The following is a 23,316-nucleotide window of genomic DNA, read 5'->3' as shown; positions in this document are numbered from 1 at the left end:
ATCTTGGGCCACTTTATATAAGGAGTTGTGTATTATTCCCACGACAATTTAACAAGGGTCTGTAGCACAGATCTGTGCTGTGTGAGCACTATGGGTAATTTACACCTGTATTATTCTTGTTTTTACCTCATGAGCGTGTTTGGAGAAGGTGTCTGCACTCGTCATCATGAGAGCGGTCCGGTCCTCCAGCTCCCCGAGTCTCTGTCCTCTCTCGTCCAGGGCGATACGGGCTCGAGCCAGATCACCCACGACTCCACTGGCTGCTACCTTCATGCCCTCCATACCTCCCTGTCCAGGGATGTGCTGCGCCAAACTGCGTGATCCCTTTCCAGCTGCTGCTTCACCAACTGGCAATAGCAGGAATATAGAAAACTTAATATAATGATTGACGCCTTTCATATGTCATCTTTTAGGTGAAACAGCACAAACTGGATTTGAAATAAAAAAGAGAACACACAGAGCTCTTCTCGGTCAAAGGTATGGGCGTTTCCTCCAAAGAAGCCCTTCAGGAAGCCTCTGTTCTGTGCTTCTGGTGTCTCTATTGGTGTAAACAGCTCCCCCAGCATTTCCTGCATTCATGACATTGAAAATGTAATCAATTAGTACAGTTTTCATGAATTATTCCAAACTGTGCACCAGGCACATACTGACAGCTGCCAACATCAGCTGGTCATTACTAATTCAGGATGGGGTCAACTTATCCATACATGTAATGCTGACAGTGGACTGGAATGTGTATAACCATAGTTTGCCTATAGATGGCACTATGGCAGCATCATTTATCCAGCTCCACTGTTATCTGGTAGCATTAATTAGTCAGAGTCAATGATGGCTTTTAAGAATAAACACCTCTGTGAATATGATGTGCGCAGATACACACACACACACACACACACACGTGTGACATTTTGCCTCAGTCACTCTCATCAGCTCAGGACTTTGGCAAGAATGGAAACAATAACACCAATCATTTTCTGACCCAAGTCTTGACATAAATTGTCAGTCAAGTAGATGGCCACACACACACACACACACAGACGCAAAATCTGTGAAAGGTCTGTTTGTAAGGACATTATCAGAACCAAATAAATAAAAACCTTGCATGCCACAGACACAGCATGCACCACGCAGCTGCAGTGCTGACCTGCAGGTTGTCGCACATCTCCTGGCTGTAAGTAATTCTCTGGATCTCTGTCGGGGAGCTGAGATATAGTGCCTGCCCCCCATTGGTGAAGCAAAAGGTTCTTGCAATGCGCATGTCTGTCAGAGGCAGGTAATTGACATTCACCAGAGGTCTTAGACTGGGCAAACTAGACAAGAAGAATGAGAGACAAGTGAGACAATGGGGACATCCATCATCAGCATATCATAAAAACCATACCCTGCACATTAAACATCAAGCATCCCTATGACACAGTTATAAAAATACCTTAATTAATCTTCAGATATGATCCAATAACAATCTTTTCATCACATTTAGTTACAGAAAGTACCAAAACTATCACCACTTGTTTTGTGTATATATGCAACTTCCTTTAAGTTTCCATAAAAATAAATTAGGTTCTGCTGTATTTAAGGATTGGAACAACTAGGACTCTTCAGAGAGCTGGCAGCCCTCATGGCTTTAAGGCAGAGTAGCCAGAGACACACCAACGCAACAAGATTGATCTCTTTCAATTCCAAACATCATGACTGGAAGAAACAGTCACCTGCCCAATCCCATCCTCACAGTAAATGAAGCAACATTATTGTCTTATATCTTTTCAATAAGATTGCAAAACAAAATAAATAAATCTGATTAAGTTTTATCATTATGAGGTACTAAGAGTTGATCTATTCAAAATCTAAGTTCTAACTGCACTGTATCCCAATTAATGTAGTTACATGCAGATATTCTCTGCACTGAAAACCTTCTTGCTTGTATCCAGTGGTAAATGTGGAAAAACAAGACAATTATGCAACTCAAAAGCTTTTCAAACTGTCTAAATAATTATGACTATTATCCTAATTATTATACAATTTATTTCACAGCCCCAGTCCAAGCCAACAGTCCAGGCAGCAGAAGAGATTTCCATTAACACAGCAAAGTACATTAAAATGATAATAAAATGTCAGACATGTAAGGAAATATTTCGGTACCTGAGGGTCATGATGTGGCCGTTGGCACAAAAGCAAGCCAGACACACGCTGTTACACACAGACACCACATCGGCTCGCAGTACAAACGATGACTCTGTGATGTTGTGGACAAAGAGGCAGGACTGTGAGGGCATCAAGAAGACTTTGGCCTGCCTCTCCGAGCAAACCACAGCCAGGTGTCCCTCGCCGCAGGTGTCCTGGGACGATGACGGTGAGAAGTTGATTAGCTTGCGCCTCCTGGGTCGGTCGGGGTCCTCGGGAGCATTGAGGTCCCGCCAAACCTCATGGGGGCTCTGAATGAGCCCTCCCATGCAGTCCAAGAAGCCAAAGCGCAACACGGAGCCCTTCAGCAACAGAACAACTCCTAGGAGTGTTTGAGAAGAGTGGACAGTTTGTTTTGTTCATTATTGTGGGAGATGTATAATAATGAAGTGAATTAATTACTTGAATGTTGGTATGAATGGAAAATGCAAGTTGAAAAAAAAAAACACATCTACATGTTAGCACCTGAAACTCTCCACAGAAGAAACCCACAGGAACACAAAACACAGTGGGAAACTTTATTCCTCAGAGCAGGATCTGTGAAAGTCCATTAATAAGTTTACTTCTTGTTCGTTTATTCTCAAGAGAACAGCTGCTGCTTCAAAGGGCCTGGATATTTTTGGTCCAATTGATGTTTTTAGTCTGAAAACGAGACCTTTTTTTTTTTTCACACAGCAGGGCTGCTCTGGACTGGTTATGTTTTAATTGAGTGGCTTGAGTTTCCTTTAGGCAGAGTGGAAATACAAACACACTGCAAAATCTTTCCTTATTCTTGAGTGCAGGGCAAGATCGTGCATGAGAAATGCCCCATCAGAGTTCTCCATGACAACAAATCCTCCTCTAATTGAATCTGATGAAGTTTTAGAAGCCTTTCAGTGCGAGTAAGACCCGGGGAGAGGTGAAATCTCTCAAGTGGTGCTCATGCGAGGCAACAGTGCATTTAATTTCTGCTCGTATTTTAAAAGCCATACTTTGCATCTGCATCGCATTTTCTCATTTGTTGGAGTGGATGCTCTGTGTCAAACCTACAAGTGGTATTGAACTGCAACACCAGAGTGTGTGCGTGTCTATATATATATATATATATATATATATGTATATACACACACATATATATATATATATATATATATATATATATATATATATATATATACTCTCTGCTCAAGTCCATTTATGGCATTCCAGTAGCCCACTTCTCATCTGGTTCCTCAACACCTGACGCCAACCTTGTTGACCCAGCCACGTCTGAGCCAGTATTGCAATTACACTCGTGATGAAGGTATGGATAGGCCTATAGCAGTAAGTATCTGGCCTAAGGATGCAATGGGATGACTATCCCCTAACTGGGAATCCAACCTGAAAGAGGAGCTGAAGGAGAAGATGGCAACTGTGGTTCCAGTTGTGAAGGGAGCACTTGGGCTGTAACCCCCAAAGAAACAACATCTGAGATCTCTGTCCAGAGGAGCACAATCCTAGGAATAGTTAAGACACTGCACTGACCCCTCAGGATCTCAGGACCTGAGCTCGGAAGAGACACAAGTCTGCCCAAGTGGGCGAGTGCACACTAGGTACATGTCACATTTATATGAAACCAGGTCTCGCTGGGGCTTACCACTTGGGCCAATGGTGACAGGTTCCTCCATTCTCTCCTCCTGCTCAGTGGGGATGGACATTGGGATGACCACAACCACGCCTAAGCTGGTGCCCACCCACAAACACGGGGTGGGAAGGGCATCGGTCTTGCGCCCATAGGACTCCCCAAACTGCAGTGTGGTGATAGCCTCTTTGGTATCCCGGTCGATGCTGGACACACTGGAACTGCGCGAGCGACTGAAGGAGTTTTCACGACTCTCTGTAGCAGCCGCCATCAATCAGAGAGACACAGCCCAGGAACAAAGGACGCAGGAAGAGAGAGACATGTAGTGATGACGAGAAAAGGTCGAGCAAGAGAGGGAACAAGAGAGAAAAACAAGTATTGGGAGGAGATAATTTTATGGCAACAGTAAGAAATTGGAAAAGAACTGCAATGAGACAGAGGAAGACGAAGAGGAAGAAATTGTGGTATGAGAAGAAGTTAAAAAGAAGAGGTATTCCATAAGAAGAGAGGGAGTTATAAGGAGTGTAAAACAGACACATATTGGAAGAGTTAAACACGATTTATCTGCAGATGGAACGCCATTTAAAACACTGGAACAAACAGGAAAATGCCAATGAAAAGGAGGAGACCCAGCAAAGAGATCAAACATTACAGAGACAAGACACAAACCTGTTTACACACACTCTTGTTTTTGTTGAATGAGCTATTCTTATTGTTTAACGGTGAAACACTCAGACACACAAACACACACACACTGCCCAAAATCCAGAAATTCCTTTACCTCTGAGTGCTACCCATTCAGCTCCTCCATTGTGTACTTAAAGGCTCCATCGTGAAAAGTATTTCTGTATTGCTGCATTTCTGAATAATTCAAAGCCAGGCAGTGTGGAGTACTGCACTCCCCGCTGCCAAGCAAGCATTACAGAGTGCAGAGTTTATGTAACAAGATCTACTGTACGCCGAAATGTAGGCTGATTGTAGGAACATACACTATCCACTACTGTAACGATGGCATCATCCCACTCTTGCACGCCACGACAAGAGCAAGCTATTTTTTTCTTGGCATGTTTAAGACAAAACAGGGCCACAGGATGGACGGACATACTGACGGACAGACGTATATTAAATTGACGTATATTGGTCAGCAGGACAGCAGTATTAATGGGTTTGTGGCCGAAGCCCCCTTACCTCGCTCACTCCAGCAGTAGGGGCTCTGGGTGTGGTGTTCGTCATGCGAGTACATAGTGACTCCGTGAAACTGCTGAAGCATTGCCCTCCTGGACGCATAACCTATTCATCCCCCACAACATGACCCCCATAGAACAAACCATGTCCGCCATGGCACGAGGAAATACATCCACATGTGTGGCCAGGCACACATAGACACACACACACACGTACGTACACAAGGGTAGCCCCCCAATCAAGAAACGTACATAATGGACAGCAGTACCACAGAATGACAGAAAGGGAAAGAGAGAAAGATGCAACTGAGTGTGGAGAAACTTCATCAGATATAAAGCATATGTATATATAAGGCATAGAAAGTGATTGAAAAAGAGGCTCCTCGACTACATTTCCTGTGGCCAGACAACCTTTACTCACACATCCATCTTCTCTCTGAAGCACATTTTAGCTTAGTCTGCTCGACTTAATGCTGCTAGTCATACATATTGTCCACAGCTTCCGTATAGCACTGCTGCATGACAACCAAAATGTTGTTATGGCTTAATTTTATTCTGACAGAAGAAGAAAAACATGTCCCTTCTTGCCAGTTTACAAACGCTTGACAAAATAATGCAAAGAGTGAAATGCGGAGCCACTTCAAAAATTAATGAAAAAAATAAAAATCCGCTAAATCCAAGTTCAGGTTGTTAGTTTCTTTTTTTAACCACAAAATTTGATCAGGAACATTTTGAGTCAACATTCAGGTTTCATGACAACAGCACTGTACATGCTGCTGGCAGCCACAAAGAAAGTGCCCTTTTGCTGCCAGCAGAAGCAGCTCAGCTTTGCTGAGTATCACCGGGTATATATTTACGCTGTGTGACAGAGGCTGTGGCTAAGTCAGGCATGTAGTGGTTTTCTGGCAGGACACCCGGGGTGGGGGTGTGGGGGTAGTGGTGGGAGCTCTGTAGGGTGTGAGAGGCAGGTGAGGCAGTGTCACGAGGTGATGAGGAAGAAGACAGTGGTGGTCTATGTGCACACATGCACACACACTTAAGAGAGATGAGAACAGACAAACTGAGACTACTACTATAAGAAAACTACTATTATCATTTTCACAATTTGAAACAGCACAATTAGCAAATAATAATAATAATAGTATTTGTGATTGTTCTATCTACTATGTGAATACAGCTGTGCTGAGTTTAGCGTAAATACCGAATGACAAATCATTTCCAAAATTTGATGCACTTATGGGAATTTGACATTAAGTGCGAGGTTCTGTGTGGTCTTGTTATATCACGAAAGGCGCATAATATCAGCCTCATGGCGTCAGCATGGATGTAGGTGTGTGTGGAGGTGCAGGCTCAAACTTTGCTTGAAAGCCTATTCCACCTCCTCAGCATCTGGCCAGGTGGTCAGTGAGTCACCTTAGCTCTCTGCTGTGAAGTGCTTGCTCTTTTAAAAGTGTACATTTACGCCATGGGTTTCAATTATACTGTATGCGAGTTAAATTTCAGTAAAAGTTTTAACACCCCTTCCCTCTGTTTTATAAACAAATCGATTGATATTTATGCCATCGCTTCTAGAAGTCCCTGTTTCGAAGCAACCGCTGCTAACCTTGCTTCCATGTCCACAGGCCAAGGTAACGGCATCATGCTGGATCTTCAATATTTAATAGATGTGCTGACTAACCAATACAGGAGGTATGGACGTGGTTATATTGAGTCTAGCTTCCCTTGCCATTTGCCTCCTCTGTCTCCTCCCAGAATGCGGGCCTCATTAACATCGGCCTCATCTCTCGTACTGCTTGTTGACCTTTAATTATTCCAGTGATCCTGCTGGCTCATCACTGTGGTAACTCGGTGCAACTGATAAACAGCAGTGCCAAGGGTAGGCAATAGAATATGCAACAGTCTGCTGAGAAAAGTAAACAGTTCACAAACTATAAACACACTTGTGCTGCTGCAAAGAGAAGACGACGGCAACGTTGTATTTGTTTCTCTTACTTTCTTCCTTTTCATAAGCTGTTTGTGAGTAAATTAGATGTGTGACATACAAATCACAGCATTTCCTTCTGTATGGTACATTTGCCTAAAAGAACAAGTACAGAATACATTTACACTAGGTGGAAATAACTGTCTTGCAATCAAATAGTTACCTCCACATGACAAATGTGCAAATGTTTCATTGATCCAGTAAAAAATCTGCTTAAGAATATTAAATGTGGACCGCGTTTGACAAATGAATCCAACAATATCTCATTAAATGTTCGATATTGCTCTGAATGACGGTGGTATACGGCAGGTACGGTATTCAATCTTAACATGATCTGACAACTTTATAGCAAGTACATTATATAATACCCCCATAGATTATGTAATATCATGAGAGAGTGGCACCGTGGGAATGCAGGTTGGGTCACGGTGGAAAAAAAGATTAAATCCACTGATATCTGAAAGACCAAAACTAATCAGGCTATGGATGTTATTTAATCGAGTAAAATATCTTGGGCTAATACTACACTAACAAAGTACATCAGAGAGTAAAAGTGCTTATCTCTAGAGTGAAGATGACATGCTTTTTTTCCTTGAGTTCTTTAAGTTAAGGTGTTGTAATCAGGTGAAATCACTAGATCTTTATAAGCTGGTCCTGCATGGTGAACCTACTGATGGTGTCAGGAATTCTGTCCACTTAGCGCTTTTGGATATTGTCTGGGGGTGTAAGAAAATACTGACACACTAATATAATGCAACATGTGTGTTGCATTTATTTTAACTATGAGAGTTTTTTCTATTTTGGGGGGGAAACAATTGTAATATATAGCCTTGTTTACGGTATTTCACAACACTGCTATATATTGCCAGATTTTTGCCAATAAACGGCCCCTAATATTTGCAAATGTAGCTTCTTCCACTGCCTGCACTGGTGTGGTTGATAATGCAGCTACAGTCCCAGCAGTGGCTTGAATAAAACATTGAGTTTATGCCGGCGGATAATCTCTTCTCCCTTGGCTCCAGGTCAGTGTTGTATAATGAGGTTAATGAAGATGGCAGCGTGAATCCAATTGCAAAATTGGTGCAAACGGGTCAAATGTGAATCAACAAGTGGCACTGACTTCACCTATCGGGATTATTTTTAGCATCAATATTTTGCACCAGCATGGTTGTTAAAACCCTTTACTTCTGCTCAATAGCAAAAAAAAAGAGCTAATTTGTGTTGTTATGTTCTTATGTGAGTGAGTATACAGTCCATGCAGCATTTTGGTTCCAGTAATAGTGAGGTTTTTTATAGACATTCACCTGCTGTGTCCTCACAGAGACTTTCTGTTAACACAGCATACGATAAAAGCAAATACGGAGAGGACTATGAGGGAGTGACCTGCCCAGTCAGAGCTTTCCAGAAGAGGCATTTATGTATAGATGATGTATTGACACTACATAAAAGCAGTGCTGATCACGTAGCAGATTTATGAGTCAGCGAGACTGTGCTGTAGACACTGGCGTCTTTTATACAGTGATGACAAAGACTTTTGAGAGACATATGTACATGGAAATGTTCTCAAAGAGGAAGCATTGTCATAGCTTTTCCCCCACTTTTCCACTTTAAGTAAACATTCTGTTCCGAGCGCAGGGGAGATGGTTAAACGGTCCAACATCGCAGGACGTGTCAGAAGATGGAAGATTTATGTCTCACTTTGAGTGGGAGGACTTTGTTTATTCAAAGTCTATAGATGTCATGCAGTAGAGTCTGCCACCCACCAGTGACAGGCCAAGTGCAAGATTTCACACAGACCCTGTAATTATGTGTTCTTCTACGATTGGCAGAGGCCATTTTCTGTGTCATTTCCGAGGTCAATATCATAAAATTGCACTGCTGTGAGTGTTATTTCACGTCCTCATTTGACAGCAATATTTTTTTTATCTGCTTTTATCCACACATTTATTTTGTGGGAGTCGAAGGGCAATACAAGCTTAGAATTGGCCACATTTTGACAACACGACAGATGTCTTAGTATGTAATGAAGGGAGAAATACAGGATGTATAGACGTTATCTAATGGCATTTTAGACACAGAGACATAGGGACACTTTACCTTCATGAATGCACATATTCACATGTCTCTCTCTCTCTCTCTCTCATTCAAGGAAACACACATAGGGATATGACACTGACTCTGCCAATCTATATATAGGCGGTGCAAGTCAAAGTCAGTGTGAGAATAAAAGGAGTTCAAATGGAAGAAAATAAATGTCAGATCTGTCAATGAGAATGTCAAAATGCCAAAGTGCAAATCATGCTCGAATGGTTGTCTTCGAACACTTATCCACTCATCTGTGTGGACATTTATTAAAGGGGCTACCTGGAAAAGTGTGGATATTCTAGAACGTAGAGAAATTGCAGCTTTATGGATAATGATAAAGTTGTGAGTTGCTTTGTTAGTTGATTTTCAAAAAAAACCAAAACATCCAGAATTTATACAGGAGAGCAGAAAGAATTATGAAAGAAAAAAAGGAGAAATGTCACCACAGTATCAGTAAATTGAAGTAAAATGAAACACACATCTGTGATGTACATTTCTAACATTAGTAGAAGTATAAAATAAATGTAATTTTGTAATAAAGAAGAGTGGAAAAGAAAGACAAGCAGTGCAGAAGTGGGAATCAAAATTGTTAACAAATTCAAAATTGCACAAACCTTCAGGACTGGGACATAGTCAACACAGGCAGCAGTACCAAGAGACACAATGCAAGGGCTTTATCTTGCATCCTGTAGCCCCAGTAGTGTGAGCTTATGCTAATGCATGCTGCAGAAATACATGTTTGAAGTAGCCAAGTGTCTGATCCACACTTTGTATTCATATAATTAAGTCTGACTGGAAAAAAAGAATTGAGCATTCATCACCAAAGCTTCACTCTCTTATTTGCTGGTGAAAGACCAACACAGAAACAAAAAGCTCTTTAGATCAGGGGTTCCTAAACTTTTCAGCCTGACCTTCAAAATAACAGTGTTATGGACTAATGATGCTTATGATGCCTGGAGGAAGCTGACACATACAAATGTTATTAATCTGAGCTAGTTGTGCCGTAAGCTGACCACTGTAAACTTTCACTATCATTTATTTTTTATAAAAAGTAAAACCCAAAGTTCAATGATACATTTTAACTCAAATATTTTTTTTTACAACAAATATGGTTGACAAATGCAATTTTAATTTGCTTTTTAGAAAAAGCAAACATTTGAGGCCATGGTTATATTTTGTGGCAACTTTTACTAACACAAGTACAAGTACATTTAAAGTGGTCTGTGTCAAATTTGTGTTTGATTTTATGGGATGAAATTCATCTCTAAACCTTCACTACATCCACACTTAAATCTGTTCCATAAACCCCAGCTGTCCTCGCTACCCTGGTGTTTTAGAAAAATAAATTGTTTTTGAAAAGTCTGATTTCCTCTGATTTAGTCTGTGGAGGCAGGAAACAAAGACATTTGTAAAAAATGGCATAATCGCCAATTTCCGTTTCTTGTTGGTACTTTTGAAATGTAAGCACTGAAATCAGCACTGTGTTTTCATTGTTTGAAAACGCTATTTTCAAATGGAAGTAGTGGCCGTTATGGCAAGAGGTTAACATTTAATCATTCTTCCTGGTCAAAACGTACAGTTACATATCTGCAATACAGTTTTTACTAGTCAAAATCACTTTTGCCATTCATGTGTATGGGGGTTTGTCATTATATATACCTACAATTCCGCAACTGAATTGTAGTTATGTCTAATTCAAGTTCAAGATATCTACAACTTCTTCTTCTTGTGAAACTTAGTTCTCATAAAAGCACCAAGTACCAGTTATAATGAAGTTGTAGATATCTATAATGACAAACCCCACATGAAAATGAAAGTAAAAACTGAATTGCAGATATCTCAAACTGTACTTTTGACTAGTAAGAATGACAGCTATTCACAACTACAATTCATAGGAGCCACAATGAAATTATGACGAGTCAAAATGACGTCACAGATACCTGTAATTGCAATTCCAGACACTCAAACTGGCCAATTAAATGTTGACTCCCCTCCAGGGAGTCATGACTGCCAAGTTAGGGAACCATAATTAACACTAATGCTACAGCACTGTGTACGGCGGTTCACCATGTAGAAAAATCCACTGCGTGACAACCACTGCCTGAGGGAGGGCTTTGGCAAACACTCAATTACGAAATATTAATCTCAAACCTTTCTGCAAATTATTCACTATGCATCGATTTCCTCGCCCCACAGCATCGGTTTCAGTTTAACTGCTGCTAACGTGCATTAGCATATGCTTTGCCTTGTGTTAACTATGTATCAGGCCTTATTCCACTTACCCCAGGGTGAGAGGATGACATGCACTTGTTGGGAGGGACAGCATGTTAGACAGGTTAAGGGATGGGGGGAGACAAGCACACACCTTCAGTGTGGGACACAGGCAAAGAGATCTCCATGCAAGCAGCAGACTGGGCCTTGCGGAAGGGCGGTCGGCCAGGGCCTCTGCGGGTGAGCCGTGGCCCCTCGGGACCCATTGGGACGCGAGGCTTCCCTGCTGAGGGCTGGGAGGTAGGACTAGTGCAATGTCCATTGACATGATCTGTAACAATGGCAAAGCATTAGCAAACAATACAGAGGAGGGAAATTGTGAACCTTTCAATCATATTCGAATCCTCTTCTCCAATATCCATCGTCACAAGTCATTTAGTGTAATAATGATCACTTGAGATGTCGTCTTAAAGGCTTAAAGGGGGGAGAGAATGAATTGTACTTATTTATGGTACATTGTAGTTTTCACACCATATTGGAGGATTTGTTTTTAAAAATGCAGACTCAACACTCAATACAGCAGCACACCACATGACCTATGAGGATGGATTTTTTTCTTTTTTTTTCTTTTCGCAGTGTTAAGGAAGCAAGCCGATGTTGAAAATCAAATTGTCAACAAGAAAGATGGTGGTGGGAGAGAGAAGGGGAGACAGGGGTGAGTGGCAGAGAGCTAGAGAGTGGTTTTGAAGAAAGTATAAGCAGCGAGGGGCGAGAGATGCCGGGGAACAGAGAGTAAAATGTAGATGCAAATTGTAGTGCAGACTCATCCATTTTGTGCCGGGAAAGAGATATGAAAAAAACAAAACAAAAAAAAAAACAGGCATTTTCATCTCCACTTTGTTTCTTTTTTTCTTTGTTAGGAAACTATGTTCTTTGCAGAAACTGTTTATTTCTTTTAAAGGCCAGGGGCTTTACAGCCTCAATGGCTGCAAAAAAACAGTTATGATCAAAGCGAATATAAAAAACTATCTGGTTTTTTTTTGTATTTTAATGCTAATTGGCCCTGCATTTTATTTAGTGGGGCAGTTACAAGTGTTGCTGACAGAAAACACTTGTTACTTTGTTGAACTGCAGCCTTACATGGCCTCCGCTCTGGGACTGACTTTGTTGGAGCCTTTTGTTCTGACTTCATATAGAACAATAATGTGTGTGGCCCTTAAAAATGAGACAAAGAAAAGCAAAACACTATGTGAATTGGGTGCACAATGGTTTTAGTTGCCCAGAGTTTTAGAGGTAATTAACAGTTATCAAACACCTGCATGCTCTGATTTATCCTTGTTTTGAGTAGAAGAAAAGAAAAAGTACTCTATTTGATGTCTACAAGGTGGAAAAACAAAAGTTGAAATGATTTTTAGTTGACAGGAAGGTGTGACTGAGGTTTTCTACTTCTTTTCTCACTTTTTTTCAATTTCCTCTCTTATCATCTCCTACAGTTGGTACACAGCTGGTTCAGTTTCACAGTGGAGATGAAAAGCTGCGGGGTGCCACCGCGTCTGCATGTAACACTCAGGGTTTCACAGCAGGATGGGCTGAGGCAATGTGGGAATTGAAAAAACTCAGGGGAAAATCCAGCAAAACCAATGTGAGCGCTGCATGACGCCGCCACTGCGTCCTTCTCACGATGTTTTCATTATTTAAAATTTCAAACAGAGACGCAGCCAATCGGTCATTTACCGATCTCACACGCATTCCCCTGACACACAGACTACAGCACACGCATACACGCACACCTACACACTACCCCCATTTAATAGGCTGTTGTGACAAAAACCCATACTGGTCATTATCATGAATATAGAGTATATATTTACTCCTTTTACTCACAACGTGCAGTATGTCTTACTGATACCGCAGGAGTATGTCTAAAGCCTGAAACACTCTCTTTTAGATGATTCTAAATGTGTGATGAGGCGCACAAGGTTGTTATTTATTTATTTTTTTAATCAAAATCTGGCTCATAATGCAGCAAAATAATACAAAATCAACTTGTCTAGAACCAAGAGAACAAGTGAGCACTGGCACCTTTTGTGTCAAAGAAGGAAAGAGTTTTTAGAGCAGACAGCATGTGTGACGTTGCATAAGCAGAGCAAAGAGAAACCTGAGATTGCGATATGTGTGGAGCATTTGTGTAGCAGATGTATGGGGGGGTCACACTTGGTGTGTGTAATGCAGATGATCCAGTCAGGATGAAAAGAGGACTGTTTAGGAAAGAGATGATCCAGTTAAAATGAGAGAGGTAACAAGTGATCAAAAAAAATCACTGTAGAGCAAGGCTGTGAATGGTGGAAAAGTTGTGTAAAATCAGAAGATGGTCCAATCATGATCAAGCGATAGAAAGCCTTAGATTTAAACATGGGCATGAATTGTAAAATCACCTTTATAAACACTTGCAAAATGTAGAAGAAACAATTACAGAGGATTTAAATCAAAATACAGTAAAGGGGCAAAATGGACAAACACGTCAGGCCAACAGTCTTATCGGCTGGTTGAACAGGGCAGAATGACAATTAAACTGAACAATTTTTTTTGAGTCAGAGTTAATAAAAAAAAAGAAAAACCCAAAGCCTACAAAATGTGACCAAAGCAGAAATTAAATGATTAAAATCAAGTAAAAACTGCTGGCTTTTCGCCTACCGTACCAAGATCAGTCTTAAGATCTGTTGGCAGACTTAACTTTCTGCCGGGTCCCTTTACTGAAACAAAAGAATAGGAAACAAAGCACCAATTAATCCTTTCAAATTAAAAAAATAAAACAAATAAAAAGAGGTCGGTGTAATCTAAGTCAAAGGGTGACAAAAAAAAAATAATAATCAAAAACCAAACAAAATGAAACTCACGCAATCGAACAAATGAACAGAGCATGCACATCGGTGCAGTTTCACATGGCAGGCATATTTCAAAACGCATGCTCCATTTTTGTCCCAGGCCAGTGTTGCGGTGTTTCCTGCTACTTAATGACTGGTCCAGTTTATTTTTTAGTTCTTTATTATTTCACTGCCATTGTCTTGTTGAGCTGCAACAAGCCAAGAAGAACTAACTTAAATTTACAAACCTCAGTCAATGGCCCATATTTCTAAACTGTGATCAACTTTAACCAAGGTACTTTTCCTGGCATGGCCTGGGATGTCTGACATGGAAAAACAAAAACAAAAAAAAACAGATCGACACTACCGGGGTGCCAAAAATCAGACACTGGAGATAACAAAACAACTTGTTGGAACATTTTGCAAGTATTTTGCAGTAACTAGAAAACTGCAAAGGTCGACGTTGAGATGTCATGAGTCGTTTCCCCTCTCAAAAAGAAGGCAATGCTTTGTTGTTTCTTTCTTAAGATACGGGATGGTGTTTACATGATGTCTGATCAATTTCAGGACTATATGGAAAACAGCATGACCATGAATTTGCATTGTCTATCATTTTGACCTTCTTTTTTTTCTTTTATTTGGAAAATGCACCAAAGGAATCAATGATGATTCCTTTGAAAAAAAAAAATGTTGGCTCAGGTTTCAATCCTGCAACAGTAGCAGAAAATAGAACGGCAGAGGATGTTGGTGGAGCTGGGGGCAATTTGTAATTTTTTCTTTTTTTAATCTACAATTATGCAACACAGTTGCGTGCACTGATGTGCTTTATTTGCTCTGAGGGACCATGTTGGCAGCTCAGCACCAAAGGTCATTTCAAAGAAAAATATTTGTTTTGTTTTTCTTACCAAAGAGGAAATCCAGGTGGTATAGTGTTCTTGTTGAATGTTACCATTTTTACCAGGAACAGGAAAACCCTTCCAGATTGGTTTTGCTTATGAAATAATACATGAGGTGTACTAACATGTGTGTGTATGTATGTTTTCTCCATAATGAACCATGGGGACCAGATGCTGCTGCTTCCATTGAAAATGTGCAGTGTTAGGGTTACGGTAACAGAGAAAACGCTCTCATAATAAACCAGTTTCACACAGATGGCTCCTCTCTTTCACAGCTCAGTGGCTACATTAACACTTCAGAAAAAGGTCCATTGTGAACACAAATAACACCCAAACATAGTCTGAATTAATTAAATCTATATACTACATTCTGGTCTGTTGGTCTGTGGGATCACTGTTCCTTGACAAAGTCTGTATTAATTAATATTATTATCATTATAGTTCACCACTTTTGAGAGGATTCTTTACTTTTTTCATTGTTATATTCATGTTTACATTTCAATATTATTACTTGTTTTAGCTAACATATACAGTAAAAATGTTAATGCTTGACTAGATCCATTATTGACCTAAACACTCCATATGTTACTTCTTTTATTTGTTCCCAAATAAATGTCTGCCTTCGCTATGGTAAGACAAAGCATTTGACTGAGGAAAGGCCAACATGTAGGCTAAAGTGTTAGCTTTCTCACGCTGTCAAATATTAAGTGTACTGCTGGACGGTCCCTGATGACTGTCTTTTTGATCGTAACATATGGAATGTTGAGATTCCAAATGGGACTAGTGTTGGATTTGATCAGGCCACAACACTGAGGAAAATACAAAGCAAGCTGAAGTCATTTTTATCAGCACCACAGCTGGCCACTAAATGGGCACCATGCAGTTAGTTTGAGACGAGACAGTGATGGATGTTAGCGCAGAGGACAACAAGATGAGATTCTCGATTTATTGACACACACTCGTAAAAACACAATTAGAGACATTTTGAGCACCGCAGTCCGGCAAAGTAGCATGTTGTCCTTCAGTGACAAAGATAATGTGTTTCCAGTGGAGCCACAATGATTAACATCGAAAGGGAATGAAGCACAAGAGGCTTTGACACACGAGGAGGAGTACAACCCCGACCTCTTCCTAAGCCACTGCTGCATTACACAATGGCAACGGATCAAGGTCGAATCCCAAATCTGGCATATATACAGCAGACATCACAACATCTGCCCTCCAGCAGCTGGAGCAGAGAGACAATGCAACACCAGCAAACATCTGCACAAAAGCATGGATCACACTGATAAAGTGGCAGCAACCTCTAGAGACACAATCCCTATCAGCTTGTTTACACTGCAAGCAACGTTGGTGGGAGATTACATGTGGGTGGTAAAAGGCACACGTTGTTAAAATGCTTAATATGTTATTGTATTTAAAATATTCAATCATTTTGGGATCATTTAATTGCTTTTTCTGTGATTTTCTTTGCTAGTTTTCTTCCCAGTTTGGCATGCCCCAATCCTTATACAGGGCACCGCTAACTGCTAACCAACCAGTAGGAGGTGCCAGTGCAGCAATAAATATGAAAACCCTTTTCCTACCCAGCATCTGTGAGCCCCACGTGTGTTCATTTGATATCACATCAGTTGGTGTGAAAGGCTTAGTGGCATCTAAGTTGCACATTGCAACCACCTTTTGCGTCATGTGCCATACAACACTGCAGACTATAGGGAAGAGGACATGCTCTTGGTGTAATATAAATAGCTCTTTGTGAGGTAACAAAATGACAAAACCTCATCATTTTCCTCTTAAGTATAATGAAAACTTAAATATAAAATGCTAAAACATTTTAATTCATTTGATAGATTGACTTAAATCCGATTGGCTGGCCATTAAGTCAGTTCATGATACACAATATCAAAGAGCAGAAAAACAAATTGCTCTTTCAAAGCCACCATTTTCATTTTAGCTTTTTAAATTGTGTGTTTGCATTAAGGATTAAAAGGACGTCTGGTGTCTCAATGATAGTGTTGCTCACAGTGTGGAAGAAGAGTTAGCATGTATGGTGCAACACTGAACAAACCACCTGTCCAAAGAACAACCGCGTTATTCCATCTCCCTCCCTTGCTTGCTTGCTTGACATGAAATATAAGCCACAAGCAGATGTCCACAAAGGGCTGGGATTCGCGGCTCATCACTGTTCTTACCATTGTCCAGCAAGTAATAGACTGGACTGCAGTGGCTGGCTCTCAGACTGGCCACAGGCTCTGGCAGGACGCGCGGGTCATTGTGAAGGGAGGTTGGGTAATGAACTAGAATAGGAGATCCGACAGAACAAACAGAGACTTCAGGGAAAACAGGGGAGAGACAGAGTAGAGAGATTGGGGAGAAATGACAGTCTTGCAGGTAATGTAAACAGTTGACAGGTTATGAAAACAAACAAAAGGTCAATAAGGTGTTCCACCGGCAATGTGTAATACTTTACTACAACTACTTTCACACTATATTTTAAATCTGGCACTGCTCCAGATTTATCATACAAGTCACGATGACAACACATACCTACTTTGTAAATACGATACCATTGCACCTAAGTTTATCAGTCACTGCCAAGTACCTGATAAATAATAAAGACAGTTGGTGGTTGAGATGTTACGAAGTAAGTCGTGATCATAACATTTCGAAGACGTAAAAAAAAAACAAAGCAGTCCCTGTTTTGATAGCGTAGCTTCCTCACATTTACTGCAACTTCTCAGAACTTAGAACATAGCGCAATTATGTTAGTTTTTCAGCCCCAGGTGACAATGACCTTCCACAGCTGTATGCTGAAGAACACTACATTTGTTTTCTAATCCCCACTGCCCCTTATGAGCTGCAGCAGAGCCAGACAAACAAAATAACCATTTCCTGACTTGAACTATAGATATAAAATAAGTATCTCCTTGTTGACAAATAAAGTATCTCTGTTGTCTAAGGGAAAACAAACTTATAGGACATAAACACAACCTTCTTCATATAATTAAATCAAAGTTATTTTGGCCATTTACAATATGAAACTTTAAAATGATTCACTTTCTCTGAAGCGGTCTGGCCTTCAATCCAAAACCAAGGAGTACATCTTTACAAAGAATCCCAGTGGCTCCTTATTAATGTATTTGATTGAAATGTGAAATTTTGGCTATAAAGGCAGGATGTAGGATCAGGTATGTGAGCTAAAATGTTGAAAGGAACCCAAAGGCTGTGCAAAGGTAGCTGTCAGCTCCTCTCCCATAGCCACAGGACAACAGCAGCAGCAGTCAGTTTCCATCAGAAACACACCTCAGTGCTGGCAGGAGAATATCACACAGGTAGACAATCTGAGATTTTGTGGCTTCCACTGCAATTCAACACTTTTTTTTAAGCTCAATAACAGTCAATATTAGCCTCTTAATTCAAAATGTGAACCACACAGTAACTCACCTTACATACTGTATACTATACGTCAAACAAATGCACATTACTCACAACATATTCATTCCATCAGCATTAAGCTTAAAACTAAAAGTGTCTCTATATTATGTATATGTCTCAGAGGGTTAAAAGACAGAGCACTGAACAGATTTTTACCTTTTTTGTGTGACCACTTCTGCATCTGAAGTTAAATTATGTGAAACAAGTGAAACTCTGAATCAAAGCTCCAATATTCTCACTCACTCACTCATCTTCTACTGCTTTATCCTCTGCCAATCTTAGCTGACAGGTCGCCAGTCCATCAGCTCCAATATTGTTTGTGGAAATGATGACTCTGTTATGACAGCTGGATGCATGGTAAATGCTAAAAACAGCATCTGGTGTACAAAAAGCCAGAAACTTGATTTATTTCAAGACTACAGTACTGTAAATTATAGCTTTCTGTGTTTCTTTAAAATGAATAAAGTCTAATAAGGATACCAGGTTGAGTGCACTCTGAGATTTAATCTCTAGACTACATTAGTCTCTTGGAAACCAGCTGACTGGTTGAGGAGAAGGTAAAATTTCTGTCGAACCATGATATTAATTGGATGTCTACAGGCTTGAATATTAACAAAGTGTATTGGTAATTGACATGGTATAATCATATTATGTTTTTTTTTTTTTTTTTTTTGGTATATGACATATAGAAAGAAAACATGCAGGGTTTACTGTGGGTGAAACACTATTTGCAGGTTTCAGTTTTTGAAACCACAGTGAGTTGAAGTTAGTTCAGCACTGTAAAGTTGCTGAACAGTGAGAGCCTCCACTCTTTCTTCCCTCATGTGCCCAGTGCTAAATATATCTAGCTGGGTCAGGAACCCATCGCTGGCATCTCAGCTTGTTAGTCCACCTCACGGGTGGGCTTGGCCCTGTTACAGCCACATGTGCAATAAAGCTCCCAAAGGAATGTAAATGCAATAACCCTGAGCCAAAACAACAGACCACTGAACACAAAAAAGAAGGCAACAGAGGGAAGGAGGGGGGACAGCTCTCTGGGAGGAGGACCAATTACTGGACCAAACGATGAAAGGAAGTAAGACAATTAGATAGAGAAGTGAAGACGTGCAAAAACAAAAACACTAGAGAGAAGCCTGTAGTTGTTGACACACAGGTTGAATCAGGTCGCTGACATGCTGACTGCAGTCCACACATGGCCTCGAACAGACATCACACACCTGGTGTGCCAGGCATGACCAGACTGTCTCTAATGGCCATAGAGAAAGGATGGAAAGGACACAGACTATTGAAACTTGGCCTGTCAAACACAGCACAACAGCGGTGCCTCATTTATCTGCAGCCATCTCACATTAATACCGAATGTATTTCAACAGTCATAACAATTATTAGCCTGACTAAAATTGACTAAATCATGCTGTGCTGCTATTAGCCACACCCAACGTTTTCATTTTGATTGAAGACTGCAATTGTGCGTCAATGGATTTAACTGATCCACCACCGTCTCGCCCCCAAAAAAATTCTGAGATGAATCAGACAATGATCTGTCTGTCTTTAACTCTTCCTTTCTTCCAACTCTCAAATTAAAAGATGACAGGCTTGTAATGGGACAGAATGACCATGACCTAGTCGACATGACAATACTGAAAGCCTCACCAACTGAGCAAAGAACATCTTGTCCTGCTTCCGTTATCTGCCTTAAGTGGCTCAAAACAAGGCTGGAGACTCAAAATGTGAGAGCAGACAAAACACTACATTGAAAAAAAAAAAAAACAGAAAATGGCTCAAAGGTTATTCAACCAAATGATGTATCTTGGGCAAAACAGGCGAGAGGAAAACACACAAGTGCTGTTGATGATTGAAAAGCTTAACAACAGACATCATTCAGTTGGATTCATGGTGAACTAGTAGTCATATGGTACGTTAAAGGTGCTGTAATCTAAATTAATGACATTGGAAGAGCACAGACGGGGAGACTTGTAGTTACTTACATTACAATATTAAGTAATGTTTTGATGGTATCTGACATGGAAATGCTCCATGTTGTTTGAAATCTATAACAAAGTGAATATTGAACTGAGGTTCAATATTCTTAAATTCTTATTTGCAAATAAAATTGCAATACCTTTGACAATAATCCATAATCAAAATTATTCAACCATAGTCAGAACCTGTACTTCCCACTGAGGGAAAGAAAAGTATTGTATATTAATCTTAATATAGAGAGTGAAGGGTTAAAAAGTCTTAAAAATTAATTTTGCCTTCATAGACTGTAATGTGCCAGAACTGCTCACCACAGAGCAGCCGAATGCTATGAAAACCACAGTAGTCTCTGAGTCACTGTTGAGTCACACTGTTGAGTCACACTGTTTAGCCTCCTGTTGATAAAGACATTGTTCTTTCTATGCTACTGGGCAAAAAAAAAAAGGTTTTCTTCTGTGTCATGTATCAGCTATTGTGCATCAGATGGAATGCGATGCATATTTTGTTTTCTCATGTTGTTCAAATTTCATGAACTTTAAAAGTTCACCTGAAAAATCAAAAAAATGCCTACAGCTACAACTCAGGTTTTCTGCTACATAACCATATTCCATCAATACAAAGAAAGAGTTATTTAAAACTTATATCTGGGTCCATTTATCTACCCATTTCTACCAATTTATATAGTAAAGGAATGTGGTAGCAGCAGGATAATCAAAGTAACCCATACATCCTTCCAACGTTAAAATGAGAAACATCCAGGCTAGAATATAATCCCTCCACCTTTGAGGCATCTGATAAGATACATCTCTTCATCCCCAGAGATCTCCCTACCTCTAGGAGTGACTATTAGACATTGTGTTCATTATTCAGCTATTTGTTTACTTGTGACTGGATTTTGCATCAACACTGTTCCCAGATATAGGGCTCAGAATATGATTGCCTCAAATGCTTGGACACAAAAGGCCCAAGTGCAGAGACTGACAAGGCAGCATGGAGCAAAGTAACAGTGGCATTTGTGACCTGAACCATGTCAGATTATTTCTTCAAAGGCATGCAAAGTGCCTCAGTGTTAACACAAATCCCAATAGCTTCTATTCTCTGTAAAACAAAGGCACCATTATCACATCTCAGCATTGACAGTCTCCCAAGCATGAATGTATAATTGTATCACCAGCTAATGACATCTTATTATTCAAAGATCAGCTGTGGCTTATTTGTGTTCGAGAGAAAACACTGTCTTAATGTATTCTTGCATTAATCACAACATTTTGAGTGTACTTCCCCTTTAGTATCACATTTCCCAGAAGTTGGGTAACTGAGTTTTAAAGTTTCTAATGATTCTGCTTTGGCTGTCATTATCATAAAAAATGTACTGACACATTTCTCCTTAGCAAGCATCTGAAACACCCACCCTATAATCCAATAAAATCAATGGTTACAAGAAATAATGAATGGCAACATCCAGTATTTCAGGAACATTAGTTTGAAGGGAATTAATACAGAAAAAAAACATTAATTGTTTTTTCTCCTTTTATCGAGTAATATTTGTATCTATCAACAGTTCAAATCACTGCAATTTGTTTGAAATGAGTTTGGAAACTACAAGTATATAAAGCAGATCAAGCCTTGCACATACAGCATGTCAGCTTGGTAGTGTCTTAGGCACATAATATGCATTAACAATCTCTCTAATAAACCTTTACGTTTTGAATTTGCTGAGATAAAGTGATTTCCCACAGTACACACCAAAGCACCTGCTGGGAAATTTTCTAATTTATCACTCTTTCTTTACTCGTGCTATGCACTTGTCTCTTTATTTGCAATCACAAACAAAGTCTCATTTCATCTGCCCTGTCTCTAAACACCTAGGCCCAAATGTACAGTAAACAATCTCATAGTTTAAATGCTAATCTACTGCGTCCAATCTTTTCTCATCACAAGCCAGTCCTGTTCAGCTTATCTTCTTTCAATTACATTACAAATGCTGATCCTGAAACCCAAAGCAGGTGACAAGATAATTAATATAATATTATTTGCAAATATTGGGGGATTTACATTACATGGTTCATCATACCAGGTCTATTTTACAAAATATCCACTAGCATGTAATGCTACATCATCAGGCACTAATACACACCAATACAAATGTTTGCCTTGGTGGTGAAAATCAATATTTAAACAGCTTTGAGAAGTGTCTAGATTTAGACAAGCCTTCATCTCATAAAATGATGCAGGTTACAACCACTTTTTAATCAACTGTCCATAATCGGTCCAAGAAAAGAAGAGGGGAACACCCTGAAAGAGATATAAAGAATGGAGAGCAGGTGAAAGGAGTATAGACCAAAACATACTGCAACCAAACAGCCTGACACCTATATTTCTGCACAGCAACCTTCACCAAAAAGGTGTTTTCAGCACTTGCACTTTTTCTATATGCCATATTAAACAGCTGCCATTCCCAAGATGCTGTGGTGATGGGTGAGGTGTCCAAAGGTTGCATACTGTGGGTAAAATTCAACTTTAAAGACAGCGGCTTACCAGCAAACCTGCACATTGAGAATCACACAATCACACAGTGCAATCAGATATTTGCATACAGGTGTGACAGACTTTGTACTGGCAGGGATTGGTGTGCGTGTGTGAATGTGTTGGCAGGTTACCTGAAGTAGGGGACTTGCTTCTCTCCATGTCAATGGACTGCTGGTTGTCAGAGAGTTCAGTAAGGCCTGCCGCAGCCAATGGCAGCCAAGAGGAGGAAGAAGTAGAAAGCACACAGCCTGTCATATTAAATCGACCTCTTTCAGTCACACAGACGTAACAGCAGTCAGCTCGGTTGATGTCCGCCACACAAAGTCACGAGAGAGGTATTCAAAGAGCACTTTAGCAGCGATTTGCCATC

General features: G+C 40.2%; 1 protein-coding gene across 12 annotated transcripts in view; it reads right to left on the bottom strand.

Annotated features, from left to right (window-relative positions):
- stxbp5l (syntaxin binding protein 5L) overlaps positions 1-23,316 on the bottom strand; it is a 117,152-nt gene that overhangs the window by 3,363 nt on the left and 90,473 nt on the right. For 2 of the 12 annotated variants that reach the window (XM_058654210.1, XM_058654224.1), the window contains 10 exons: positions 23,078-23,143; positions 17,195-17,299; positions 13,942-13,995; positions 11,397-11,573; positions 4,970-5,071; positions 3,797-4,036; positions 2,140-2,503; positions 1,145-1,310; positions 458-569; positions 127-347 (listed from right to left, as the gene is read on the bottom strand). In XM_058654210.1, the coding sequence (XP_058510193.1) occupies positions 127-347; positions 458-569; positions 1,145-1,310; positions 2,140-2,503; positions 3,797-4,036; positions 4,970-5,071; positions 11,397-11,573; positions 13,942-13,995; positions 17,195-17,299; positions 23,078-23,143 (1,607 nt within the window). The remainder of the gene's footprint in view (positions 1-126; positions 348-457; positions 570-1,144; positions 1,311-2,139; positions 2,504-3,796; positions 4,037-4,969; positions 5,072-11,396; positions 11,574-13,941; positions 13,996-17,194; positions 17,300-23,077; positions 23,144-23,316) is intronic. The other 10 variants (XM_058654241.1, XM_058654258.1, XM_058654249.1 and 7 more) reach the window with 6 other exon arrangements.

The sequence above is a fragment of the Solea solea genome, chromosome 2 (assembly GCF_958295425.1).
Source record: "Solea solea chromosome 2, fSolSol10.1, whole genome shotgun sequence".
Taxonomy (NCBI): domain Eukaryota; kingdom Metazoa; phylum Chordata; class Actinopteri; order Pleuronectiformes; family Soleidae; genus Solea; species Solea solea.
The sequence above is the reverse complement of the archived record's forward strand: the minus strand, read 5'-3'. Positions and strand labels throughout refer to the sequence as shown.